The sequence below is a fragment of the Hippocampus zosterae genome, chromosome 10 (assembly GCF_025434085.1).
Source record: "Hippocampus zosterae strain Florida chromosome 10, ASM2543408v3, whole genome shotgun sequence".
NCBI classification, from domain to species: Eukaryota; Metazoa; Chordata; class Actinopteri; order Syngnathiformes; family Syngnathidae; genus Hippocampus; species Hippocampus zosterae.
Window position 1 is genome coordinate 14,911,424 of NC_067460.1, and position 25,172 is coordinate 14,936,595.

At 43.1% G+C, this 25,172-nt stretch overlaps 1 protein-coding gene across 3 annotated transcripts in view; it reads right to left on the reverse strand.

The window, feature by feature from the left end:
- Window positions 1-24,816, reverse strand: part of LOC127609332 (cell adhesion molecule DSCAML1) — a 98,657-nt gene extending 73,841 nt beyond the window's left edge. The window contains exons 1-3 of one of the 3 annotated variants that reach the window (XR_007964543.1): window positions 24,247-24,816; window positions 12,317-12,637; window positions 4,778-4,924 (exon numbers count right to left, since the gene is read on the reverse strand). Coding sequence is in view for 2 of the 3 variants with exons in the window: in XM_052079159.1 (XP_051935119.1) it covers window positions 4,778-4,924; window positions 12,317-12,637; window positions 24,247-24,289 (511 nt within the window). In the remaining variant the exon portion in view is untranslated. The remainder of the gene's footprint in view (window positions 1-4,777; window positions 4,925-12,316; window positions 12,638-24,246) is intronic. The other 2 variants (XM_052079159.1, XM_052079158.1) reach the window with 2 other exon arrangements.
- Window positions 24,817-25,172: the final 356 nt, after the last annotated feature.

Here is a 25,172-nt window from a genome sequence, read left to right on the forward strand (position 1 = left end):
GAGGATTAAACAAGCTCGATCAATGCATGCAGGAACACGCGTACAACGGGCCACACTTTGGTGCATTGTTCACACCCACAACTCTCTCTCCACTACATCAGCCAATCAATGCTGATGTGGAGTCCATAACTTAACAAAAATCAATCCATCTACATAACCATCAGTTGGCGCCCTGCATTTGGTATCTTCCAGTGAGGATTTTGGAATGCAGAAGGTGAAGGAATGTTGCTCACCCTCACTGCTTGGCTGTACAAGGAAGTGACACTGCTTCGTATATTTATAATGGGTTCATTTATTTTTCATGACCAATAATGTAAGACTATTGTTTGACTGGTAATTATATAAAAAAAAAGTTGTTGTTTTTTAAAATCAGGCCATGAATTTGGAATCCACCTCAAATTGTTTTTAAAATGTGTTCATTCAATGAAGAGAGTCATTGGTCTCACAACGAAAGGCTAAATTCAAGCAATGAAATTGGACCTCTTTAAATGAAACAATAAAATATGCATTCCATTTTAAAATTAGAAACAAATGTGGTTTTAAATCCACTTCATCAGGAATCCTCCTGGAAATATTGGTATTGAAATGTTTCAATTCCCCCATTACTGCAAAAACATGCAAGTCAGGTCACTCAAAAGTTCAAGTACTGTGCATTTGTTTTGAATATTTATCCCCAAAATTTACGCTTGCATGATAGTCTAGATCAGAGGTTCCTAACCTTGATTCGATCGAAACCCAGGGGTTCGGTGAATCGGTCTAAGGGGTTTGACGGAGCCTCTGCCATGGAGGTTAAGACACACCCGACTCAAGATGTCAATTAGTTATGACACGTCCGCTTAGCCATCGCTGGCTGCAGATGATCACATGACATTGCTTGTCCAATCAGTGCTGCGGGAAATTTAGTTCTCTCAGAAGTCATCTTGTGACTATCGTGACAGTACGTCATACAATTTTTAAAAACCTATACTTATGCCATGTATTTTTATTTACCTTTTTTGTGTTTTTAAGAAATGTTTATTTTGAATGTCTTGAATTTGTAAAAAAAATCCGATTTTTATTTTTCACTAATGAAGGGTTCGGTGAACGAGCATATGAACTGGTTGGGTTCGGTACCTCGAACAAGGTTAAGAACCACTGGTCCAGATCGTTTCAATGCTTGGCATGTTCTCAACGAGGAGACCCCCTTTACTGATGGACCAATTTACATGTTGACGATAACGCTGCTAGTAATAATTGAAAAGGAGAATAATGTAACGTGCCGTAAAGCCAGCGTGTACTGATAAGGACGCATGAGGTACAGTTTACAACACGCCCTTGTTCCCGGCATTACCTATTAGCGGCCTCTTCATAATCATCAAGGCAGGATTATGCGTGCCGAAAAAGAGTGCAATAAAAACAAAGCAATACATCTTAAAGATGTGTATTTTCTCAACAGTGTCTAACGAATGAATGAATGTGTGAGTGTGTGTGTGTGTGTGTGTGGTAGGGTAGTGACGCACTAATATCAATCAAGCAGTGATGCATCCTCACACCTTCCTCATTCTGCCAGCCACTTTGCACCCGTTACCATGGTGACCAGATTAAACTCACATTCGTTTTAAAGTTGAAGGAGATGGTTACGAATAAATAAGTGACACACACACACACGCACACGCGCGCACACACACACATACACATACACACACACTGATGAACACAGTTCCCTCAGGCACATCCGTAAACACTTCCGATCTGACAAGCATACACGCACATTTTCGAACCAGCAAACCAGCAACAACAGTGCGAGAAAGCAAGCAAAACAAATCTGCGGCGTGGAAGCAGCAGCAAGGATAACGGGCCAATGCCGAAAGCATGCACATCAATCTGTTGACCCTTGCCGCGCGCGCGCACACACACACACACACACTGCTCTGTGAACTCCTCAATGTAAACAGATTTGGCTGTCAAAAAGTGACATGACACCCAGGCGGGGTCGTCTCGCAGTGAGGGCAGCTGTCAGCAACCACCCGCCCGCCTGCCTCTTCATCAAAGATCATTCAAAGTCAGCTTTATTGACCAACACGGCCGTTCGTGACGCGTGTCATTCTGTCAAGTCCACACCTTGGCTTACACGGACCTTTTAATAGATGGCAAGCCAGCGGAGCATCTCGAGCGGGAGTGAAAAACACAAAGCTGCTCATGACGGATGGATTGAAAGCGTGCGGCGGAGACTCATGTGATAGCCTCACTCGACAAAGTGCTGACACAGGCAATCACGCTGTACAAGAGACAAAGATGGACAGAGAATAGAGAGGAAAACCTCCCTGTCGTTGTTAACACTTGTCATCCTGCTTGGAGAGAGATGTATAAAGGAGAGAATACAAAAAGCTCCACAGATTCCTGTCTCCCGGGATTTCTTTCCAAGATTTTGGAAGCGCTGTGTGTAAGGAAAGGCATTTGACTAAATTGCCATGATTTCCAATGAGTAAAATTAACAATCAACTCAATTATTAGTAGCAATATTATTATTATTGCAACTCCTGTTTGGATCAGTGCCTGACCAATCAATCGTTGGGCCGATAATAGCAAAGCACCAATAAATTGACACCGGTCAGTCAGTGGAGTAGAACTTCAATTTTGTAATTAAATCTTCCTGGAAAGTGTGACTAAAATCGAATCATACAAAAACCAAAGCAACATTGTCCATAGGAAACAATACAAATCCAACTAAACCGTTCCAGATGCTTGCAAATACATTTCATAGAGAATAACCAGCGTGTTACAGACAAAAATAGTGTGAAATAGAGTACCGGTACATAAATGAAGGTTAACCGTCACTTTTACCTTCATTGAAGACTCTTTGATGGTGTATACAGCGAGGACTTTCTGACATGTTGTATGAAAACGGCTCAACAGATGCAAGGCGTATTAGTTAATTAAGGAGATTACCGGTAGATTTTTGAATAGGAATGATTGGAGAACTATATTCACCATCAAAATATTCCTGGTAAGACATTACTATGACAATCGAATTTGTTTCGGTTACATGCAAATTACCATACAGCATTTTGCGACAACGCTTAGGGAGCGAGTTGTACAATCACATAAATTGTGGGAGTGTGTGTGTGTGTGTGAGAGTGTTTGTGTATGAATGTGTATGTGGATGTAATGTTCTTGCCTGTTCACGTATTCAATATAAAATCCTGCTCCTCACATTCAAATCCATTCATGACCTAGCCCCTCCATACCTATCTGACCTCATCCATATTCCTACGCCTGTCCGCTCTCTTCGTTCCTCCTCCTCTGTCCTCCTCTCTGTCCCCCCTGCTCGCCTCGTCACCATGGGAAATAGAGCCTTCAGTCGCTCTGCTCCCCAGCTATGGAACTCACTCCCCGCTGACCTTCGTAATACAGCCTCATTAACACATTTCAAATCCCGCCTCAAAACACATCTGTTTCGACAAGCCTATTCACTCAGACCATAAAGCCATTATTTTTATTTATTAATTTTTGTTGTATTTTTTCTTATCTTATTTGATGTAGTTTTTAACATTGTACTCGTGATTTTAACTGCTTGTTGTAAGGTGTCCTTGAGTTTCTAGAAAGGTGCCCACAAATAAAATGTATTATTATTATTATTATTAATGTGTGAGTGAATATGTTCAACAGCTGATCAATAGCTTTCTCCCTCCTGAGCTCTTACCACATGCATCCACGATGCGGGGGCTCTGACAGGCACGCAGACACAAATACACACATTCACAGAAATATACACGTAACAGAGGTTCTCACCACTCTCACAATGACAGATCCGTGACAAGAGAGAGGGGAATCCAACAACAAGCTTTATCGATCCAGACTGGAAACGCCCCTCAGGCCACACACACTCTCTCACACCTCCCCCCCACCCTCACACACACACACAGATACACTACAGTTGTACTGAATCAATGAGTGCTTGGAGTAAAGGACAGAACCAACCAGTATGCGCTCGTGCACACACACGCACGTATACACACTTGTGCACATACACTCATGCACACACACTATGGAGTGACAACAGGATAAAGGGCAGCAGGAACATATCATCTGACCTGAACCGTCTCATCTGACATCCAACAATTTGCCATTGCTCCGCAGAGCAAATGTTAACTGTGAAACACACAATCCTTCTCACACAAACAAAGATACACACACACACACACGCACGCACACACGCACTTCAACGCAGTGTAAATGTGTAGGAGGCCTTCACATGGTTCTTGCGAGGGGTGCCTATGCTCGCTTTGTGGTGACTGTGATGAGAGGCTAAAAGGGTCCATCACTCATCAAATTGAATTGCCCTCACACAACAAACGCACACACACAAACACACACACAGGGTCCATCCATAGTCTGATTGATCCCCGGAACACGGCTATTAACAACAGCGGCGTCCGTGAGCAAGTGAGGAGCCAGTAACATGGCAGGCAAAGGCCATTTCATCTTCTTTTTGATGGAGTGGTTCATTTTTTAAATCCTCCTCTCCATCTTCTTACTCTGACAACACGGGATATACCAGTGACACGGGAGAATTCATTGCAGCAACCAAGGACTGTCAACACCTCATTTCCATGACAGGGTTTGATGGAAATTCCTATTCTGAAATTGCTGATCCAACTCTAGCCTTTTCCCTGAGAATAAAAACTGTTTGACTCCACTGCCATTTGAATGTTGATTAAACACACCAAGCATTTACTCAGCAAAAGTTATAATAAAATCTGACGATGCAGTAACAGTGACTGGATCAGCTTCTTACCTGGGACAATGGACACCGTGTCTTTCTCCCAGGATACCACGCTGACGTACTCTTGGACAGCAGAGGGGATGAGGCACTTGAACACAGCAACATTACCTCGCATGGAGCGCTGGTCAGCCACACGGACCGTGTATGGCTCCCGGAACACTAGTGTGGAATACGGGAAGAGTACAGAATTAGCTTATAAATATGATCGTAGCGATTAACTCTCATCATTCTAACAGTGAGGAAATTCACTATGTACAATATAGGCAAGGCAAGGCAGCTTTATTTTTATACTGCATTTCATGCACAATGTAAGTCAATTTGCTAAAAGGAACAGATTCTGCAGTGGAGGTAGGGAAATCTGACTTGGCGAACAAATAAATAACTTTTTACACTCGGATTACCAGTAGCAAAATGGATATTTTTTAAAAAGTTTTGTCGGCTTCCCATGATCAGGATTTTTGAAGCTGAACTGAAGCTGAACAATAGCAGCAACAAAATGAGAACCGATCATCAATCACAAGATCGCAAGAAATTTCATTCGGCACTCATGGGAATCCAAGATTTTAAATAAGGTAAAAGTATCGACTTTCAACCGAGAAAAAATTCAGAAGCAAGATTTTGGCCCTCAAGAGACATTGATGCATGTCAAAATGAATAAGAAGACAGCTGGAAATTTGGACGTTTTCTCTCATGTGTCTCTTTGCATATAAACAACAAATCGATCAGTTATTATCACATATCAGCTCAAAAAACCAACTATTTTAAAATTAATTTCAAAAGGACAGTTCGGGGCTGTTTTCTAATAGAAAAAAAATACACAGGCAGGTCGAGTAAAGAAACAAGCTGGTGGTGTTGCTCTTCCATGTCTGAAGTCCTTCAACTCTACGTCGCTCTGATTGTAAGGCGCACTGACTAGGAGCTGCGTTGAAGGGGATGCAAAGTGAGTGGCCTTTAGCCTTTCAAAGAACAACGGCGCAGATGCTTTGAGACGGCGGGGGAGCGCGGCGCGGCTCGTGGCCGCAGCGACTGTCACATGCAGGCGCCAGGCATCAGAAACATGCGGCCTGCACATGGCACGGCGAGCGTAGGGCGGTGAGTGGGCGCCAGGGTGGCGGTGATTGAGACGCAGCTCAATGATGAAAACAGTAGCCTGTAGCGAACCAAATGATCTCCGTAGTCACATTCAGAAATGTCTGATATTGGATCAAATATTTGTCGGTAAATTTCTTTAACTGTAGAAAAAAAATGCATGAATTATTTTGCAGCAGCACCGCGATATAGAGTGGCTAGCCTGTCTGTCGCACAGTTCTGAGGTTCCCGCTTCGAATCTCATCTATGACAATGTGTGGAGTTTGCATGTTCTCCAAGTGCTTGGGTGGGCTTGTCTGGGTTGTGCGAATTTCCTCCCACATTCCAAAAACATGCAGGTTTGGTTCATTGAGGATTCTAAATAAGTAATCACCGACATGGTGCACATAGGCACCAGGTAGCCCCCAAGGAGCACATGAATTGCGCTTGGGGTCTGTTATTCAAATAGCTCACCATTGAGTCTAATAATTTTGTGTGTATTGCTATTCTACATAAAAAAAAATTGCTCCTTTTTGCTGCTATTCTTTTTTTTTTAATTCACACTTAAATGTGTGTTTGGAAATGACACTATTTAGAAATGCTGTCATAATAATTCAAATGAAAACAGTTCAAAGGTCAGTTGTGTAGTGCAGGACCGGATTACAACATTCTCAACGGTGATGAAGAAAGGAGTTATTCTGAATAATTTGAGCAATCGTCTTATTCCAAAAGTCTGAATGACACTGGAAGCCCTTCACACGAATCATCGTCTCCATCAAGTACCTCTAAGTTTCAGAAAAGTTGGGGACCCCTGCTGAAAACTGTCCGTCGTTGTCAATGTGAGATGTTGATTGTTTGTCTTTGCCGATGTGCCTTGAGACTGACTGGCACACAGTCCGCCCTGCCTCTCGCACAAAAGTTACGACTCCATTTCCCCTTGACTCTTATGAGGAGAAGCAGCAGGGAAAATGAATAGATGCTTTTCTCGTTTTGCTTAAGTGGCAGACATGTTGATGCTAGCTTGACGCTAAATGAGCGCCGTTTTCTATCATTCAAACTGTGAAGGCCAACTTACCATTCATAGAATAGGTCAATGATATGTTGCCCTCTACAATTTCGACACGAGACAAATAAAAAGGAGTCGAATGAGTAATGTGTAAAATGAAGAAAACACAATTACAGAAATGAAATGGGCCCGAGAAAGGCTGATGCTGGCGAGTCTTCCTGGCATCCCAATCTATCACTGCTATTCAACCAGCTCGGCCTCCCTCCAAAATGAGGACAGTAATGGTTTAACAATGCAAATCATACACACACACCCGTACAATGCGGGGAGCGGCCCCGCCCTCCGATGTGTTCACGCTCTCCCCCAGCTCTCGAGTGATATAATTAACGCCTAGCCTGAAGGCCAGTTTCCTTGGTCATTAATAATGCTTTATGCCAACCGCCACTGTCACTGGAACTCAGTGGAAGCAAAGGCAATGTCCTTGCCGAATGTTAGAGTCTTTTGCCTCCGAGTAACTAAACATTTTGCCTCGTACTTTTACCCTCTTCTACTTTTTTTTTTGCTTTATCTCATTTCTGCAAACTTGGAATGGAACCACATTACAATGTGACTCAGCATTTACCAGCGTGTGTTACGGGAAACCATTGAACAGTACTTTAAGGGCTATAGTCTCCCATTTGCATATAAATCTTTCATCTTTCCATATGTACTTGTCATATTCAGACTTCTGATACACTCAACATGCATCACCGACTAATAGGTGTGTATACACCTAAGAGCCCAAACTTATTTGGATTTGAGGCTAGCGGGTAAACATGGAGCACAAAGTTTTCTTGAAACTTATGATGGTGATCGAAATCCAAGAGAATATATAGCACATGTCAAATATGGCAAGACCAGATGTAGCGGAGGTGTCATGGGCCAGGGGGGGGGGGGGGGGGGCGGGGGGATAATGCGTATAATCGGTGCCCACCCAGTGGTCACTTTATCGCAGGCTGACTGGAGAATGCACAAAAAGTCAGATTTGACAGGGAATGCCTCCATTTTACGGTAACTCAAATTACGCCTTTTCTGACTTGAGCACAAGGGACTTTTTGGCCATAAATGAATCGCAACCTTTACACAATCTCTGGAGGGACGATCACGCTTCCACTTTAAGTCGCCTGACATGTGAAAAACTAATGTGAGCTGATGCCTCGTTTGTAAACAATTCAAAGCGAAAGGACATATAATTGCAATCAGGTCTCGAGCCCAGCTCTTCATCTAAAGCCTTTCACTGATACCTTCTACCTGCCGATCAATAGCGCCGATCGACTGAGTAGCCTGGGCTGCCCGTTCTTTCAATCATTTATTTACTCTCTGATTGACCCTGCTGCCACTCGTCAATGGTAAGAAAAATTCCCAATCTCCCCGAAGCCCATCATCGAGTGTTTAAAATCAGCTTGACAGCTTGTGAAAGTTTTGGTGCAATGACGCCACTGTCACGAGTCAATGAAACTTGAGGATCAGGCTCCCTTTCCGTCTCAAATCTCTTGAGAATATTTTTTATTCTTTTTGTCAGAATGCCAAAGTGCTGTTGTACACCAGCTGCAAAGGTGTGATATTCTCCAGAAACGAACGCAAACATGCAAATGGGAGCCCATCTGATTTGTGAATAAATTGCAGCCCCCCCCCCCCACACACACACACACCTCCCCCGCCCCATCGTATGCACCGCAGAATCTTCGGATGTCACTGATGCCTGACTATATGCGGCCCGGTTGCCTAGGAACGAGCTAAAACATGGCTCTGGCGCACGGAGCGCACTGGGAGGCAAGTCCTGTATCACTGTCGCTTCAATAATTAACGCTGGGGAAACCAAATACTGCATTTACTTATTCATAAAGAGAGAAGCAAAAACACAAGAAAGAGAGAAGGGGAATTATAACGACGTGCAGATGAATGGGTGAAGATTTTCTTTGTTTTGTTTTGTTTTTTCCTAAGTGAACAGGAAAGCAGGCGCTGTCAGTGAGGCTGCTAGCTCAAGCTTACGATATTAGTAAATAGATATCAACCACATATGAGATAAGGAGGACAGATGGAGAGGGAAAATGATATGAACACCTGCTGTCTTGGCCTGAGCAAGCCCAACTCGAGAAGGTGTGTGGTCGGGACAAAGGGGGTATTTCGCCGAACAGGTGTCCTTACCGACTGCAAGGTGTACGGTGTACGAATGGCGAAACCTTGGCTCAAAAGCATCGGATTGACGAATTCAAGCGTAAACGTTATGGGTGTGTTTGTGTTAATGCTGAAATGAAGTACATCAATGATATAGTCTTTCTGTATTTTAGGGATATGTGAAAACACTGATATTCTTGCCTTCGTCCAGCAGCGACTGACTCTGTGAGGGTGTTACACCAACGATTAATCTCCTGGATCTTGACGCTAATCGGAAATAGATTTTCTCCACTCTCGTACAATGATAATTCCGTCACCGACGAGTGATTCCGGTTTGTAAAAATGTCCTCCCTAATCCTCTTTAAGGAAAATGAGGTGGTTGGCATGTGCTTACATTTTGGAAAAGATCCACGAGGCGAACACAGCCAAAAGGGCGGAGGTCGGCTCAGCACGGTAACGGTGACCCATCCGTTGGCTACACTCACGTTACATGGGAGTCAGCACACAAACATTAAAAGGGCCTCTGATTAAGTGGCAGACATCTGAGGCAGACAAGAGCTTGTGCTCATATGAAGTAGACAGCCAGTACTGGTCAGAAAATTCCTGCAGCTCCTTCCTCCTCCCTGACCAGTTTTCTGAATCTCTTTTGTTGGTATGCCGGGTTCTTTTCCAAATGACTCCTTCACTGTGGTTCATTGAATAATGAATACCTTAGAAATTCTTTTGTAAACTTTTTCTGACTGCAACCTTCCAACAATGAGAGCCCTCTGAGGCTGTGGAAGCTCTGTACGGACTTCTCGATGTGACTACAAAAACATATGCAAAAGCACACTGTTTTGTTTCGTTTGGTTGGGGTTTTTTTTTTCAATTTACTTTAACAGGTTGAAGGTCATATTAATGGTCAGTCATAAAATCACAATCACAAAAACCTGGCATTTTAACATGGGGCGTGTAGACTTTCTTTTTAAAAGAAGATTGATGTATAATCTTTAATATGTATCGGTAGGGATCAGGAACCATTTTGTTGACTTTGAAATGATTTTAAAAGATCTGTGAATGATTATATACAGCAAATAGCAAGTATAGAATTTCTTAGTTTGGATTGCCACACTAAAGCACTCCCACGGTGTGTGCATGGAGGTAATGAGGTGCACGCTCATATGCTCAGGCCTTGCTTACCAAGCCGTGGAGATGCGCTCAGCTCAGCGTTGAATTGATTAATTGTCGCAATTATTTGGGCGGGCGAAGGTCACCCCAAAATCAAGACTTGCGAGAAGGTCACATTAGGAGGGACTGCACACCACCCCTCCCGGTGGAACATGCGGGCCGAATGGGTTTCTACCGTATGCGCTTTTTGTGGCAGGGCTCAGTCATGAATAGCTCGTCAGGCAAGAGTCATCCGCACACTCCAAATTATTTGGCTTTTTCTTTCCATGATTGTGCTCGCATCATTCCCATGTCTGCAGCTGACTCTCGAAACTGTCCTTGCCAAAACACCCCGACAAAGAGCTGGCAGCGAAATACCAAGAGCCAGCTTGACGAAAATGGTTCTCTGTGAGCATATAGCAGTGTTTGTGTGTATGTGTGCAGTTAAGGGACTTTCCAGTTGGTGGACAGATGGAGAGACTGGGAAACTGGGAGGCAGGAGGCATGCTGGCATGATGTGTTTGTGTTTGTGTGCGTGTGTGTGTGTGTGTGTGTGTGTGTGTGTGTGTGTGTGTGTGTGTGTGTGTGTGTGTGTGTGTGAGAGAAAAGTAACACCTTCTTCCCTTTGTAGCTATGACCTTGACAGCAAGTGCAACCAGGTCAGCAGCGCCCAGTTTGAGACCAAGCACAAAAGTTGAGTTAATTTTACAAAGCATTATGGGACCCATTATTTTCGGACAGTCATCAAAAACTGTGAAGGTTACCCTTTTCAGATTTTGGAATCCTTCCACTGGTGTGCTAACCGATGTGGTAAAGTAACAAATAAGTGTCGATAGGCAACATTGCAGTTGATTGCTCGTTTGAGAATCATCACTTCTGTTTCTTTTTTTTTTAATAAGTAGCGACATGAAAATTCCATTGTTGTCCTTTGCTTTCAGTCTACTTGGTCGAATGCATCTGGTAATGCCCCATTACATGTAAAAATGGTCATTTTTTGGCTTTCTTTCCACGTTCAGGTTGACCCAGCAAATCAGAGCAGGAACAGAAGCGACTGACCCCCATTTCGCTCATTTTGTTGTGTTGAAAGCATTTGTGCGGTCCTGTTTTTCAATGTTTTTTTCCCCCACGTCACACCACATGCTGGCAGTAATGGCAATGAATTATTTGATTACGGGATCCCGCGTTGTACCTTGCGGAAGTGGAAAGTTCCAAAAATCCCGCTTGACTGGGTTCTGCGCAAAAGGCAAAGCTACAGTAGATCAATGCCAAGTTTTCTATCGGTACAAAAAGGCACCAAGACACCAAGCACCAGAATGTAAGGAGAATTAAAACTGTAAAGGTACTGTTTGGGTACATTTGGGTTGAACTGCCTGATGTATGTATTTGTGCGGCAATAGAGACTTATGATTTTAGAAATGAGTCATGATGCAGTATTTTGCAACCATTTGCCATCACTGAAAGAAATTGTCAAAATAAGTTGAGCAAGTAAGTGTAATTGCTTTTCCAAGGATGTAGCAAACTTTTAGTCAGAGGAAAATGACTGGAAAGACACTACATTCACGCAACTTCACTGCAGGTTAATAGTAAATAATATTTCTTGAGGGTAGGGATTGGCGGTTGAAACGACTGTGTGTGCTTATCAACTTCATCACTCTGCATTGACGTTTAAAGCTTGAAGTCGACTAATAACTCATCAGATCTTTTTGGCGTCTCGTTTTTCAATCAGCAAATTTATAGAGGACTTTTGATTCGCTCATCCGCCGGACTATTATGCTCTGTGGGGCAACAAAATATCCGACCAACAAGACAATACGATCTTTATGCGCTGGTGTGCATCTGGCAGTATGAAAATAAGATGCGGGATGAGAATAGACATTAGCCTTGCTAGCTTCGGCTTGTTCAAGCGCCGCTAGACTTAAAATCTTCATATATTAGTGGCAAGGAACGATAGATAAATCTTGTGAGAATTTCTGTCGATTTAGGTGTTTGGAGTCTCGAGTGATGATGTTTAGCGGTGGCAATTTAGAACTTCTTTGTTTCTCTAAAGCATGTAATGGGACAGTGATCTTGAATGTCAAGGGGAAAACAACAAACTATTGGAAAGACACTTTGTCAACTCCTCAAAAGGCATTTAAATGATGACTCACGTCATCATTTATAGTATCCACCTTTACCTGATTTGATGTGAATGCTGGGGCTCCGGATTTTTCCCGCCTGGTTCTCAGCGGTGCAGAAGTACTCGTTGTCGTGGATGATGCTGTTATAGGCGGACGGAGAGAAGGGGTATAGCTGGAGGGTGCCGTTGGCGTGCACGTGGCGGATGTGGGGAACGTCGTAAATGTCGTCTCCGGCGGCCAGGTACCAGCGCAGGACGGCATGGGGGGCGCCGCCCGCAGGGCAGGGCAGGGACACCCCCACGGAGCTGGAAAAGGTCACCCGCTGCAGGGAGGCGTTCACAAAGTACAGCCGCGTAGAGACAACATCCTCACTGTTGACTGTTTGGGTGACAGAAAAAGACACGGGCGTTGATAGTTTGCAGGGACGAAACAAAGTCTGACTGACTGTCAAAAAAATAAATTAAAAAACATGAAAAGAGCGCAATAATAGAGCGATCAATAGAACGATAGGTACTCCTGTGGTAATGACACTGGGTTTTGATTAACGAGGTCAGAGATATTTTTCTCATTTGTTTGTTGTTGTAGTTGTAGTTGGATGGGCTTTTAATAGTGCACTGCCTGGTTCTAAAATCAGATGTTTTGTTGGAGTACTTTCCTTGAAGGGAGAACATTTATTTTAAAATGTAAGATGTACATGGCTGTAAACAAAGGGTGGAACAGATAACACATAGCATTGTCCCTACCAACCTTTCTGGCTCAGAGTTCTTCACAGTTTGTTTGCGATATTGACGAAAATGTTATATTTTATGTTCCAAAAATCCATCCTGGTATAGTATTTTTCCTTAACATGACATCAAATCATGGCAACTTTCTTTTCTCCATTTGTTCATAAAGCTCAGATATTACATAGACCGCACAATAAAATTAAAAAAAAAAAAGATTAATAAAAATAAAAATGACCAGTGGAAGGAAAATTCCCACTGAAAATATCTGGAATTAAAACCACTTCACAAGGAATGCAGTAGTGCAAATAATTCAAATGGAGTAGCCATCACAGAGTTTGAGCAGCCTAGATTTAGACCGGCCATTTGGTAAAATGACCACATTTTCCCCCAAATGCCACTGGGCCAGCATGCCCCTGGTCAGATTCCTTGTCGTGTATTTCAAGCCACACTTGCAGACAATCAAATGTCTGGCACGTTTTCACTCTCTCGTCATTGTGCTCAAAACGAAAATGAATCCACACCGGATATTTGAATGATTTAAAATTTTCAAAGTGAACCGGAAAAGAAAAATAAATTGCAGTCCATTATGGATGTATTGGATCTATTGTAGAGCATGCCAACTACAACACTACTGTAAAACTAGTCAACAATAACACAAATATTGTTGGATTGCTGCCACTCTGAAGACATGTTATTTATTTATTTTTTTAATATTTGTTCTCATCCATTCCGGGTGTACCCACTTAAACATCCCACGGGTGCCTTTTTTTTTTAAAGATGTGAATATATTCGCTCATCCGCCAGCGGAAATTCAACGATGGCCAAGCGTAAAGAGCGACTGGGATCCACAAAGCAAGCATTAAAAATGCACTGGACCTTTCACACTCTTTTCAGGGCATATACAGATCAAATATCCAGAGGCATCCACATCCACATTAGTGCCAAACCGCCTTCATTTAAAGGGTCTCGTTCCTTCACATTTCTTGAACAGCCAGTATCTTAGGGTAGCCCAATGGAAATCTGCCTCTTGAAAACTGGCCACGAACCAAGCAACGTTGCAACGGAAACAGATCGAAGAGACGTGTGATCGTAAAATGTTATTATAGGACAAATTGAGCGTCGCCTTCCACCAGCCAACGTTTGTTGCCGACTTCAAGATGCACTTGTGACAGAGTTTTGTATTTCGTGGGGATAAAATGGACGATTGTGGAAAATGTGTGTGTGCGTGTGTGAATTTGTGTGGGTGAGAGATTGGGGGGGCTTGCAGAGGAACCCAAAGAAGTGCTGAGCTAAGCTTGGCTGGGGGCCAGAACAAGACGGCGGGACCTCATCTTGAGCCAGAGAATTCTCCTCTCCTAACCATGATACCGAATTAATCCCTTTTTCCTGGTTTGTGACAACAATGCCTGGATTAGCGCGCTCTCTTTTATACTTAATGTCTCGGGAGAGAATGGGGTGCTGGCGAAAAGGCATCAATGGAGATTGAAAAGACTATATATCATGTCATTTAGGTGCTAATTTCTAAAGCGCGTCACAATCAAAGGGTGTCATTAATAACCAGCGAAAGGCTGCAGATCTTGATAGCAAGTCGGATGAATGGCTTTGGGACAAGAGATGTATGTTCCGCACATCCTACTGTCACTTTGCGATGATAAGCTTGTATTTCCATTTGATGACAATTGCGACATCGCGACACTCAAATTTAATTTGATTTCAAAAGATTATCCATGACTTCCTGTATCCACTGTTTGAAGCGTGTCGTTAAAGAACCCATGACGACATGCATTACGTTGTTTTGAAAGTTTTGCCATTAGCCACCTGGACTGTCTCTTAAAACGGTGGATATTAAAAGATCTACATCCTGCTGTGTAAATGCCAGGTTTTTGTTTTTGTGAGACCAACATTTGAGTAACCTATAACCTGCAAAATTCAACTGCGAGTTGTTGTTTTTTTTACCCAAACCTTTTGAGGGGGGAAAGTAAAACTGCAACCACCGCAAGTTTGCATGATGGAGTGTGGATGAGTCAAGTGTAGGAAAGTTTGGAATAATCAAAACTATCGTCTTAAAAGGCGGAAAAACAAAATTCGAATTAACAAACCAAAAGTGGGAATAAACTCGGCACAAAAGAAGATTAGACAAGACTTGGGGAAACATCACAGACAATGACAGCGACAGAAACACTGAACCGACAAAGAACGAAAGAAACCAGGGAACTAAAAACAAGTAATGTGACAAAACAAGAAGGTAAGCGTGGACAACAAACGTAGCTGGAAGCTGACAGGTTGACACAAGGGACCGAGCTGACGAGAAGAGCTGTTGCCAAAACCCTAACGAGCAAAATAAGACCTGAAGAAAGGGACGCGGGCGGGGAAAACATGAAACAGAAGTAAATCTTATCACAACAAAAGTCAAAAGAAGAGAGATCATGACCAACTAAACAACTGAAATAATAAAACATCCCCTGCAGAACAGGTGTGTGGACTTTTACACCCACTGAACTTCCATTTGTCACCACAAAAACCAAAGTCACTATGACTGAAGTCCGAAAGCGACCGTATTTTCCACACTAAAAGGCGCACTGGATTATGGGGCTCACCTTGAAGTAATGGCCTATTTTGTAATTTCTTTCATACATTATAAGACGCAATCTACAATGCATCCACTAGATGGAGCTACACTCACGGAAACGGAAACACCAACAGAATGATCAGATGTCAGTAAAACGTATTTAATAAAGCAGTGACACAGTTCACTTAACCAACAGCAAGTTATAACGTTTACCTCGTTAACGTTGATCTCTCTTGCCGCTGCTCTATTTCCGTGTTCAACTGCGTAACCGATCGCCTTAAGTTTGAACTCTGCGTTGTCATCATGTCTCGAGCAAGGAGCCATTTTGGGGTCGAAATATTTCCGTAATGACCATACACAAGGTGCATCGGATTTTAAGGCGCGCTGTGAGCTTTTAAGAAAATGGACGGCTTTGAGGCGCGCCTTTTCGTGCGGAAAATAAGGTCATTGTTTTAATCAATGAAGTGTAATGTAACGTACAAGATAATGTTTTAAGTAAAAGCCACATTTTCAATGAACTGATCTTCATGGAACCATATGGAAACATACCGTAATACGTTTCTACCCGTGGTTAAAAGCTGAGGACATCAACCGGTATCATGTATGCAACATAGGAAGGAGCCTTCCCGTCAAGGTTTTCAACTTGACCCACACAACATAAAATTCATTTAAACATGTCAACATGTTCAACAATATACTCCTGGTTAATATACTTCAGTCTATCACAGCCACCGTAAAATACCATCTATGCATTCCGCACGTCGGCTCCGATGTACGCGCAAGGTACCTCTGAGCATTCCCACACTGAATCAAATGAGTGAACAGCATCAGAAAAAAAAAAACAATTCACACGGATGCGGGGCAACATATAAAGCGTTATGAGGTTGCTTCTGTATTTGTCACCATTTATCCTCCCTTAACAAATCTACACTTGCTATATTCCGCCGTGCTACGAATTTGTATGCCAGACGCAGAGTACTAAACCCACATAATCTCCTTTTACACATTTGCCACACACAAAGTCTATCCAGTCTGTAATCACTGGAGGCGCGTGTCCGGCCTTCCCACGCCTGATGCGTGTGCTGGTGTCAAGCGGAACGGGAAATGGTTGATGGGACACAAGAGACTTCTCGGGTCGAGGCCCACGCTCGTCAAAGGTGTTGGGATGTGACAAACAAACACTGGGGTCCGCGTGGACGGTGAAGCTGTGATGGATAACGCGTGAGAAGGACAACGTGCCAAAGTCCGAGCGCGCGGGCAGATAAGCAAGCGAGGGTCATCGTTTCTCCGCCACTCGCTGAAAGCCGAGCAGACCTTTGTGCTCAAAAATCGTGATTCACGTCAGGTTCAAACCATCCCGCCGTTTAAATCCATGTCAGGTAATCTCCTTGAGCTTCATCTTCAGCACCACGGAGAGCACTACAACGCACTTGGAAGTGTGTGTGTGTTTTTTTTAAACCTAAAATTTGTTAATAAAAATGCACACACTAAAAATGCTAAGTTGTTTTCCTCCTGTTTTTTGCCACTCACACAACTGAGTACATTTAATGTAACGTTCTTTGAATACAGTGGTCATAAATTTGCATTATTTTCAAGCACAGCTACATTGGTAACCTGGTATTAGTAGATTTAACTCATCCATACAGGTAGTTTTTTCCCCTTTTTGGATACTGGGTAAAATCCTCCACCCAATGTACTGCATATAAATAACCCAGCATTGGGTTCACTATTTCACTGAATTTAGGTGAATATTGACCCAGCAGATTTAAGAGACTATTTATTCAAGTTTTTAAAATGGTGTTAATTTATCTAATTTAATTATCTCATTGCTTTATTGAAAAGAATAAAATAACACGTGCATATAAAAAACAATTTTACATCAAAAAAATATTTAAAATGGGTTACTTAATTATAGGGAGAGGTTGTAGTAGGTTGGACACATAGACAAGTGAGAGCAATGCGGTGTCGGCAATGCATCAAGTTGACGTGACACTTGCAAAGCTGATCCCAAATGTTATTGAACATGTTACTTATTATCAGTTCAATTTGGAAGGAAGCTAGAGTACCTGCCGAAAAACCCGCACAAGCATGGGAGGCCATGCAGACTCCATAAAGGAAGGCCGCAGCCCCCATTATCAACCGCAATCTCAGTGATGTGCCCCTCTGTGTCGCTCAAATCAAGAATAAATAACATTCAAAATGACAGTGAATTGAAATGAACTGTTTTACCTCACTGTTTTTGTCTACGAATGACCAGGCCCATTTGGAGGTTAAAAGGATCTAATGTGGCGACAGAGAGGCAACATTTAAGAGATGACAGGAACGACCTGCTTCTCCCGGAATTTTATGACTGACACAACGTAACCCGGCTATAAAGGCGGACATGTAATTCATTTTTCAAACGAGCTAAACTCCCTCAGATTTGTTGAGTCGCTGCACTTGGACATGATATGCTTTCAAACGCCATAATCTGTTCAAATCTAAACAAACCATCAACCATCCGGTGATGTCGTCCAAAATATCCCAAAATAGGGGAACTAGAAGCTTAAGCAAAAGGGCAACGGCTTATGATGGGCAAAGCTAATGGCTTTGTCGTCCGCTATGAATCCAGGTCAGTGAGTTCACATACTCGAACACACGAAAGGGAGGCCCCCCTGCACATTTACGGCCTCCAGGGAAAGGGCCAACATAACGACAACATAAACCACGTGTCCCCTCGCAGTAAACTTTCAACAGAACAAAAAAAATCAAATTAAATCAGAATGGGGAGTAAGAGTTCGGCTCAGACATGAAATCAGGCCTCCTCTTTTCAAACCGAGGGTCGCGACAGTCACCCGTGTGTCTTTCTTACTTGATTCGTAGGGCTAATCAGTTGACCACCGTGCCGCCCCCACCTTAGTGTTGCCGACAAAACTTCCCAAAATACTTTCTAGCTTGGTTGACTCATGAGTTGATGAATACGAGTCTCTCAATACTTTCTATGCATGTAGTGTAAATGTCGCTGGGAAAAAAGATAAGGTTTCGAAAGTTTGCCATGTTTTTAACAGTTTTTCAGGATAACGGTCACTTTTTTTAAGAGTGGAAGATCATCTTAGTTTCAATGAACGTTTCTTATCAAGCAACACGGTGAGTGATACATTCCTGCTTCAATGCCGCTCGGCCTCAAGCGCACTCGTGAACTGTATTTTAATTGTTTTCGTCAAGCACGGATCCTATGATTACAATCAAGAAGGTCAGACTTGTTTGGATGTGAAGTACCCACTGGGTGAGCCTTGAGCACTATATTTTCTTTTAACCTTCATTTTTCTTTTTGACTTCTTTTTTTTTTTCTTTGTACAATTCTGTGAGCTCAAACATATGTGCACTTTTCAGCTTCTGTTTTTACAGTGAAAATGGACGATGAATATCTATGCCGGAGAAGCAAGGATATTGCCTTTGCTTGGCCGTTATGCATAATGCAGCCTTTTCTGTCTCATCTACATTCATTCACACACACACACACACACACGCACACACACGCAGTGAGATTGATCACTTGCACTGAAAAACAGCAATAAATCCCTCCTCCTCACTCTTAATTCACTTTCTGCATATATACAAAAGTGTAAGAAGTACATTTAGAATGCACATGTACAAGTCAAATCAACAGTATTGATAGAGCACTTTCAAACAGCCATCCCGGCATACAAAGTGCTGTACATGGAGCAATTTAACATATACAATAAACAGTAAGACAAATCGGTAATAAAGGCGGTAGAAAGCACCAAACAGTAAAACCAAGAACAAATCTAAGTCATGCTGAGTCAAATGCCAAAGAATACAAGTGAGTTTTGAGGAGGGTTTTGAAGAAGGGCAACGAGGAGGCTTGCCGAATGTTCAGTGGGAGGTCATTCCAGAGAGAGGGACCAGCAACAAGGGATGAAGGGATGCCAGAGTAGGAGTTATGTGCTCCCTCTTATGAGTACCAGTCAAGAGGCGAGCAGCGGAATTCTGGACCAGCTGAAGGCGCTTAATGGAGGACTGACTGACTCCAAAGTAAAGGGTATTTTAGTCATCGAACCGGGATGTGACAAAGGCATGAATTACTGTCTCAAAGTGTTCATGAGAGAGGAGAGGTTTTTTTTTTGCCAGCTGTCTAAGGTGAAAGAAGCTGGATTTAACAATGGCACCAATTTGCCGATCAAGTTTGAAATCACTGTCCAGTTTAAGGCCCAAGTTTGAGACTGTTGACTTAAGATAAGGAGACAGGGCTGCCCAGGTCTACAGGATGGGATGTACAAGGGCCACTGGGACCAAACAGTATCGCCTCTGTCTTCTTTTCATTGAATTTGTGCCATATTTTGTAAATTTGTGCAAAATTTTGTGCCATCCAGGTTTTGATTTCTTCCAGGCAGGATAGGAGTGGCCTTAATGAGAAGGCGTCTTTTTTGCTCAGTGGGACATAGATCTGGCAGTCATCTGCATAGCAGTGGGAGGGAATACCATTTTTCCTTAAGATGGAACCCAGTGGGAGCAGATACATTGAGAACAGCAGAGGCCCCAGAATTGAGCCCTGTAGAACACCACATGACAGGGGAGCAGTGCGTGACTCAGAGCAGCCAAGGCTGACAAAAAAGGTTCTGTCACCTCAATAAGAGCTAAACCACTCAAGAACACTACCTCTCTTACTTGTACTACCGTAAAAGAAAGTCTGTTTCCTCTATGGTGAAGCTTGTAATAAAAGCACACAAAAGTTGCATCCAAGCAAAATAATGGTGAACGCATTTAAGTTATACAAGAAAACAAGGACAAAAAATAGAAATAAATAAGTGTGTGTTTTAAAAAGTGGGGCCGAGGTGTTCAGTGACAACACAATGGCTCCAGATATAGCAATGTATTCGGGTTGGGTGGCAATGCTGGAAATTATTTCTCACAGTGTGCCATTTCCCTTCATGGCAAGATGTAATATGGATGTGCGCACACACACACACACACACACACACGGTGGTAAACAAGCCCTGTAAACACTTTATGCAGTGTCAGTAAAACATTAGGCAGCCGATTCCATATTTAAAAAATTCACAATTCCCACTTCAAAGGTATGATTCCTGCCGCTAAACTGAATGTTGGATTTATAGAGGTGTATATCCTTGGGTACTTTTGTTGTTTTTTGTTTTTTTTATTCCCCCAGAGCTGTCTAGGACGCGGTCATAAATCGCTTTCACGGTGAGCGGAACAGAAGAGGTGGCATGATTGTGAGATGTTTGTCAAGATGCGTCAATCTCTCGTGGAGGAGATACAACCTGTTACACTTGGGGTGATACAGGCAAGGCCGCCCAGGCCAGGTGTTTAACACTGCCTGACATCGGGAAGATCTTACTGCAGGACCCGCTGGCGTCGTGCCTTGAGCAAGGCACTGAGACTCTATGGCAGCACATGTAATACATACATTCAATTTCATGAATTAAATGAAAATTCATGACGTTAGACCTGATTCCTTTTCTGTTGAGCCAGAGGTAATGGCAAATGAGTGCAACTCAAACTTGCCTGTTTTGACGCGTAAAAAACACTCCCAAAAGCGGTGCAGCCCTCCAACATCCGGTCTAACCCGCTGACTTACACCACGAAAATAAGAACCTGAGATTTTGCGATAATTTTTGTTTCTGGCATTTCAACAATGTTTTCCTGAGTGGAAAAGATACATTTTCCAAGATCATTCTCGCTTTGTGTTCTCTGCACCACAGTAATACAGTCATAGTGACACCTGCCCTTCATCCACGATTATTTAAAAAATGTAAAATCAGCCACTGCAATTTGTATCGGGTTTGATCAATCCTATTACATGTGCTAAATTAAGCTACTTAAATAAATCCACTACCATTTGATTTTGTTGCCTGAAATAAATTGCATGCAGAATCTCAGTGACCCATTAGCCAGCGTGTCCATTTTGTTTCAAGACAAACAAAATGTTCAGACTGAGTATGAGACGTTTTGGCAGGGTCAGCTGGACAAGTGTGTGCGTTCAACTGCCAAATGCAGCACGCCAACACTTGACCAAGAAAGCAGAGATGACTGTGTGACCAGTTAACCGGAGAGTGACATATCACTCTCTCTCTCTCTCTTCTGTGAGTGAAGCCGACAGCCGCAGAAGCGCTACAATGGACCGTTATAATGTCACGTTATCCTGTGACATCGTGCGTGATGTATCATGGCATCAATTCATTTTCCAATCTCCTAATAATGATAAAGTTTGTTCTTGTTATGCTGAGATCCAAGATAAAAAGTATTTACAATAGCAAGTCTCTATAAGCGGCCATTGTCGAATACAGTCGAGCCTCATTTGCAGGCCGCCACTGTGACTCATCTGCAACTAAGTGTTTTCAAATTCCGCATGTGAACACGCATGCGCGGAAAACACGGCAGGTCCACTTTGGACCCGCATGCGCGAATCTAAGGAGGGAATGAGAAATGTTTTTAACAAGATGGATGTGATATAAACAAGCTCAAATTGTGTGAGACAAATGTAAAAACATAGCTTCCAAAATGCAATAAAAAGATCAATGCATTGAAAAACAAAGAATGTAGATTACTCCACAAGGCCCATTGAGTGAAACTGGAGAGAACCGGAATCGTGTCAATTGATGAAATAATTATGGCAAAGTGCAGCTATCCACCATGCATAAGCCTCCACACATTACACGCGCACACTTCATCACAGGAGACCGTTTTATTCCAAATTGTTGTTTTTATAAGCTGCCTCAGAATACACAGGGCAGAGTGTTTTTTTATTGTAAGTGCACTTTAACATGAACAACTTGAATGTAAAATGAAGGCTCTACAATGTGGCCTGCCAGGCCCAAACGCATGCACCCCTTAAGTGTCTAAATATAATTCTAAAAAGATGAACGTATGCTCGCACATGCATTGAGGCAGCTATGTTCAAAACAAATATTAAAATTTATACAATGTTTAAAAAAGGAGCATATTTTCAATGAGGAGGCAAGCAGAAAATTGTGTCGTTCCCTAGGCGCGGCTCGGCAAGAAAATACGCAGTACGGTACTGATGCATGAATTAAATCTACCCTTGCTCCTCTTGATTAAGTTCATCAAACAGAAAACACGTGCAAAGAATGCATATGTGATCATGTAGGAAGTGGAATCGTGCAAAACGAGTGGAACATGGCGTTGGAAAAAAAAAACTGATATGGAAGTTTGTTTCCACGCTGCGTTATCTCCATCTCGCCCATCTCAGGCAGTCTTTCCACTCCAGTGGCTGTTTGACGCCCCCAGCTTTGGTCCGCACGCGCGTGCACGAGCGCGCACACACGCGCGCACGCGATATACATCTCACGGGACGGGGTTGATGTACAATGTGTATGATCCAAACACACCTTGTAATCCAATGAAAAGAAACAAACAACACTGACGCCTGGGTGGTAGAGGGCACTGCCAAGGCCACGGATGAGAACCTTAACCTCAAAACACGCATTATACACACACACTATTCTTTGGGCTGCAACAACTAATTCGATTTTTTTTTTCATATGGCATTTGACATTTTGCGCAATCAAATGCGAGGTGTGCATAAAGACAATTGAGTGCATAAGATTAAACGTGTGGGTCCTTTTTTTTGGGAGCTCATATGCCTCCAGGGCCCTACACGTTCACTTGAAAATTACATTTTTGATTTTAAAGACGAGCAAGAAGCATGAAGCGCCCATCTGCGGCATTTAGAGCAAAGCCAATCAGTGGAATCTGGAGCCAGAGAAAATGGAGGATGAATAATTAGTGCAGGGGAGATAAAGACTGCATCTGCATTAAATTCACTCCTATATTCATGTTTCCTTGTTATTAAAAAAAAACATACAATGTGAACAAAACAACGTTTTCAAAGTCTCACACTGAGCAAATACTCTCCCAAAATGATTCCTTTCTCCTCTGGAACCAGTCACTCATCTCGCATCAAAACGCAATGACCTCCTACGTTGTTGCTGCGCGGAAGCAAGCACAAACACGGCTTTTACGCATCATTTTTGCACTTTCTTGCATTGAAAAGAAGTGTTCAAATGACGTTTTAATGTCAAAAAGAACCCCGACCTTTTCTCCCACTCTTCTCTCTAAAGAGAAGATTTATTTTAAAAGAAGTTGTGGGGGGAAAAAACATTAAATCATTTGGGCTCTCATGCGTAAACAGCCAAAATCTGATCGCAGAGTGGAGCACGGTTGGACAATCAACCCTCCGGGCGATCCTTATCAGCCTCCCCCCACTTATTCGCAGTCTCCATATTCACGTTACCCTCTTCACCAGGCAACAAAAAAAATGCAAATGGTCATTGTCTTTTGCCATCCAAATGAACTAGATGCGTATTTTGATGGGCGCCACTTGGTCACTTTACGCACTCCTCCAAACCAAATGCATATTGATTTTTGCGGTCTAAACTCGCTTCCCTCACCATCTTGTCTTCATATCCTCCAGAAAAAAAAAAAATCAATGTCACCCGAAAGGCTACAAGAGGCACCCGAGCACACGTCACAAAACATCAAGAAAGTTAGCAGTCTATCCCCAAAATAGTTTGTGTTTTGTCGTGTTCTGGCCGATGGAAGAAAATCAGCACCAAGTATCAAAGTGATCACATTTTGCACGGGCTCGAACAACTTCGGCATACATAGAAATGATGCAGCGTGCAGAGACATAATCCATTTCCATGGCTTACCTTCTTGCAAAGAATACAGCAGAAGTAAAGTTACAAGCCACATGCCATTCAAAGCAGTTATAGTTCACAGGAATGCGGTGCAGCTCCCCTCCGAAAGAAGAGCGCACGGGCGCAGCAGGTCTGCCAGGCGGGCGAGGCTCCGTGCTGGACTGGACTGCTTTCTTGGCTTGATGCTTCCCCGGGCAGGTGTTTCCAGCCCTGGTCCCGCACACTCTCCGATAGCGCGAAACCAACCGCGGGGAAAGTACCGCCTCTGCCGCCCGTTCTCTCCTCCCCTTACCGGGACGGAGCGCGTCGCCACACCCCCGCGTGTCCTAAACCAAGAATTGACGAAACAGACGCGCGCATCGCGGATGGAACGCACCTAAAGCTGCATTACGCGCATGCACTTGACGCACGCCTTAGTACCATGAACTGTCACTTCGAGCAATAAAATCACTTAGACGTTGTTGCTGTCTCTTAACAATAGTCACATTCTCACTTTTTTCTCTCTCTACGGCGCTAGATTGTGTTTTAATGGAACCCAGGAGCTTTTGATACCCATTCCAGAGCAGGTGGACTGCACGCTTGATTTTTTAAACTCACAAGAAAAATATATATATTTAAAAAAATAATTTAAAAATAACGTGCTTTCATTAAGTGTTTTTGGTCGTGACTAGGGCGACCCAGTGGTTGACTGGTTAGCACCAGTATGGAGTTTGCGTGCGTGGGTTTTCTCCGGGTACTCCGGTTTCCTCCTACATTCCAAAAACATGCACGGCAGGTTAATGGAACACTCTCAATTGTCCCTAGAGGAGGCTAGTGTGAGTAACCAGTTCAGGGTGTACCCTACCTACTGCCCGAAGACAGCTGGGATAGGCTCCAGCACCCCCCCCCCCCCCCACACCTCCACCCCACCCGCAACCCGTGTGAGGATAAGAAGGATC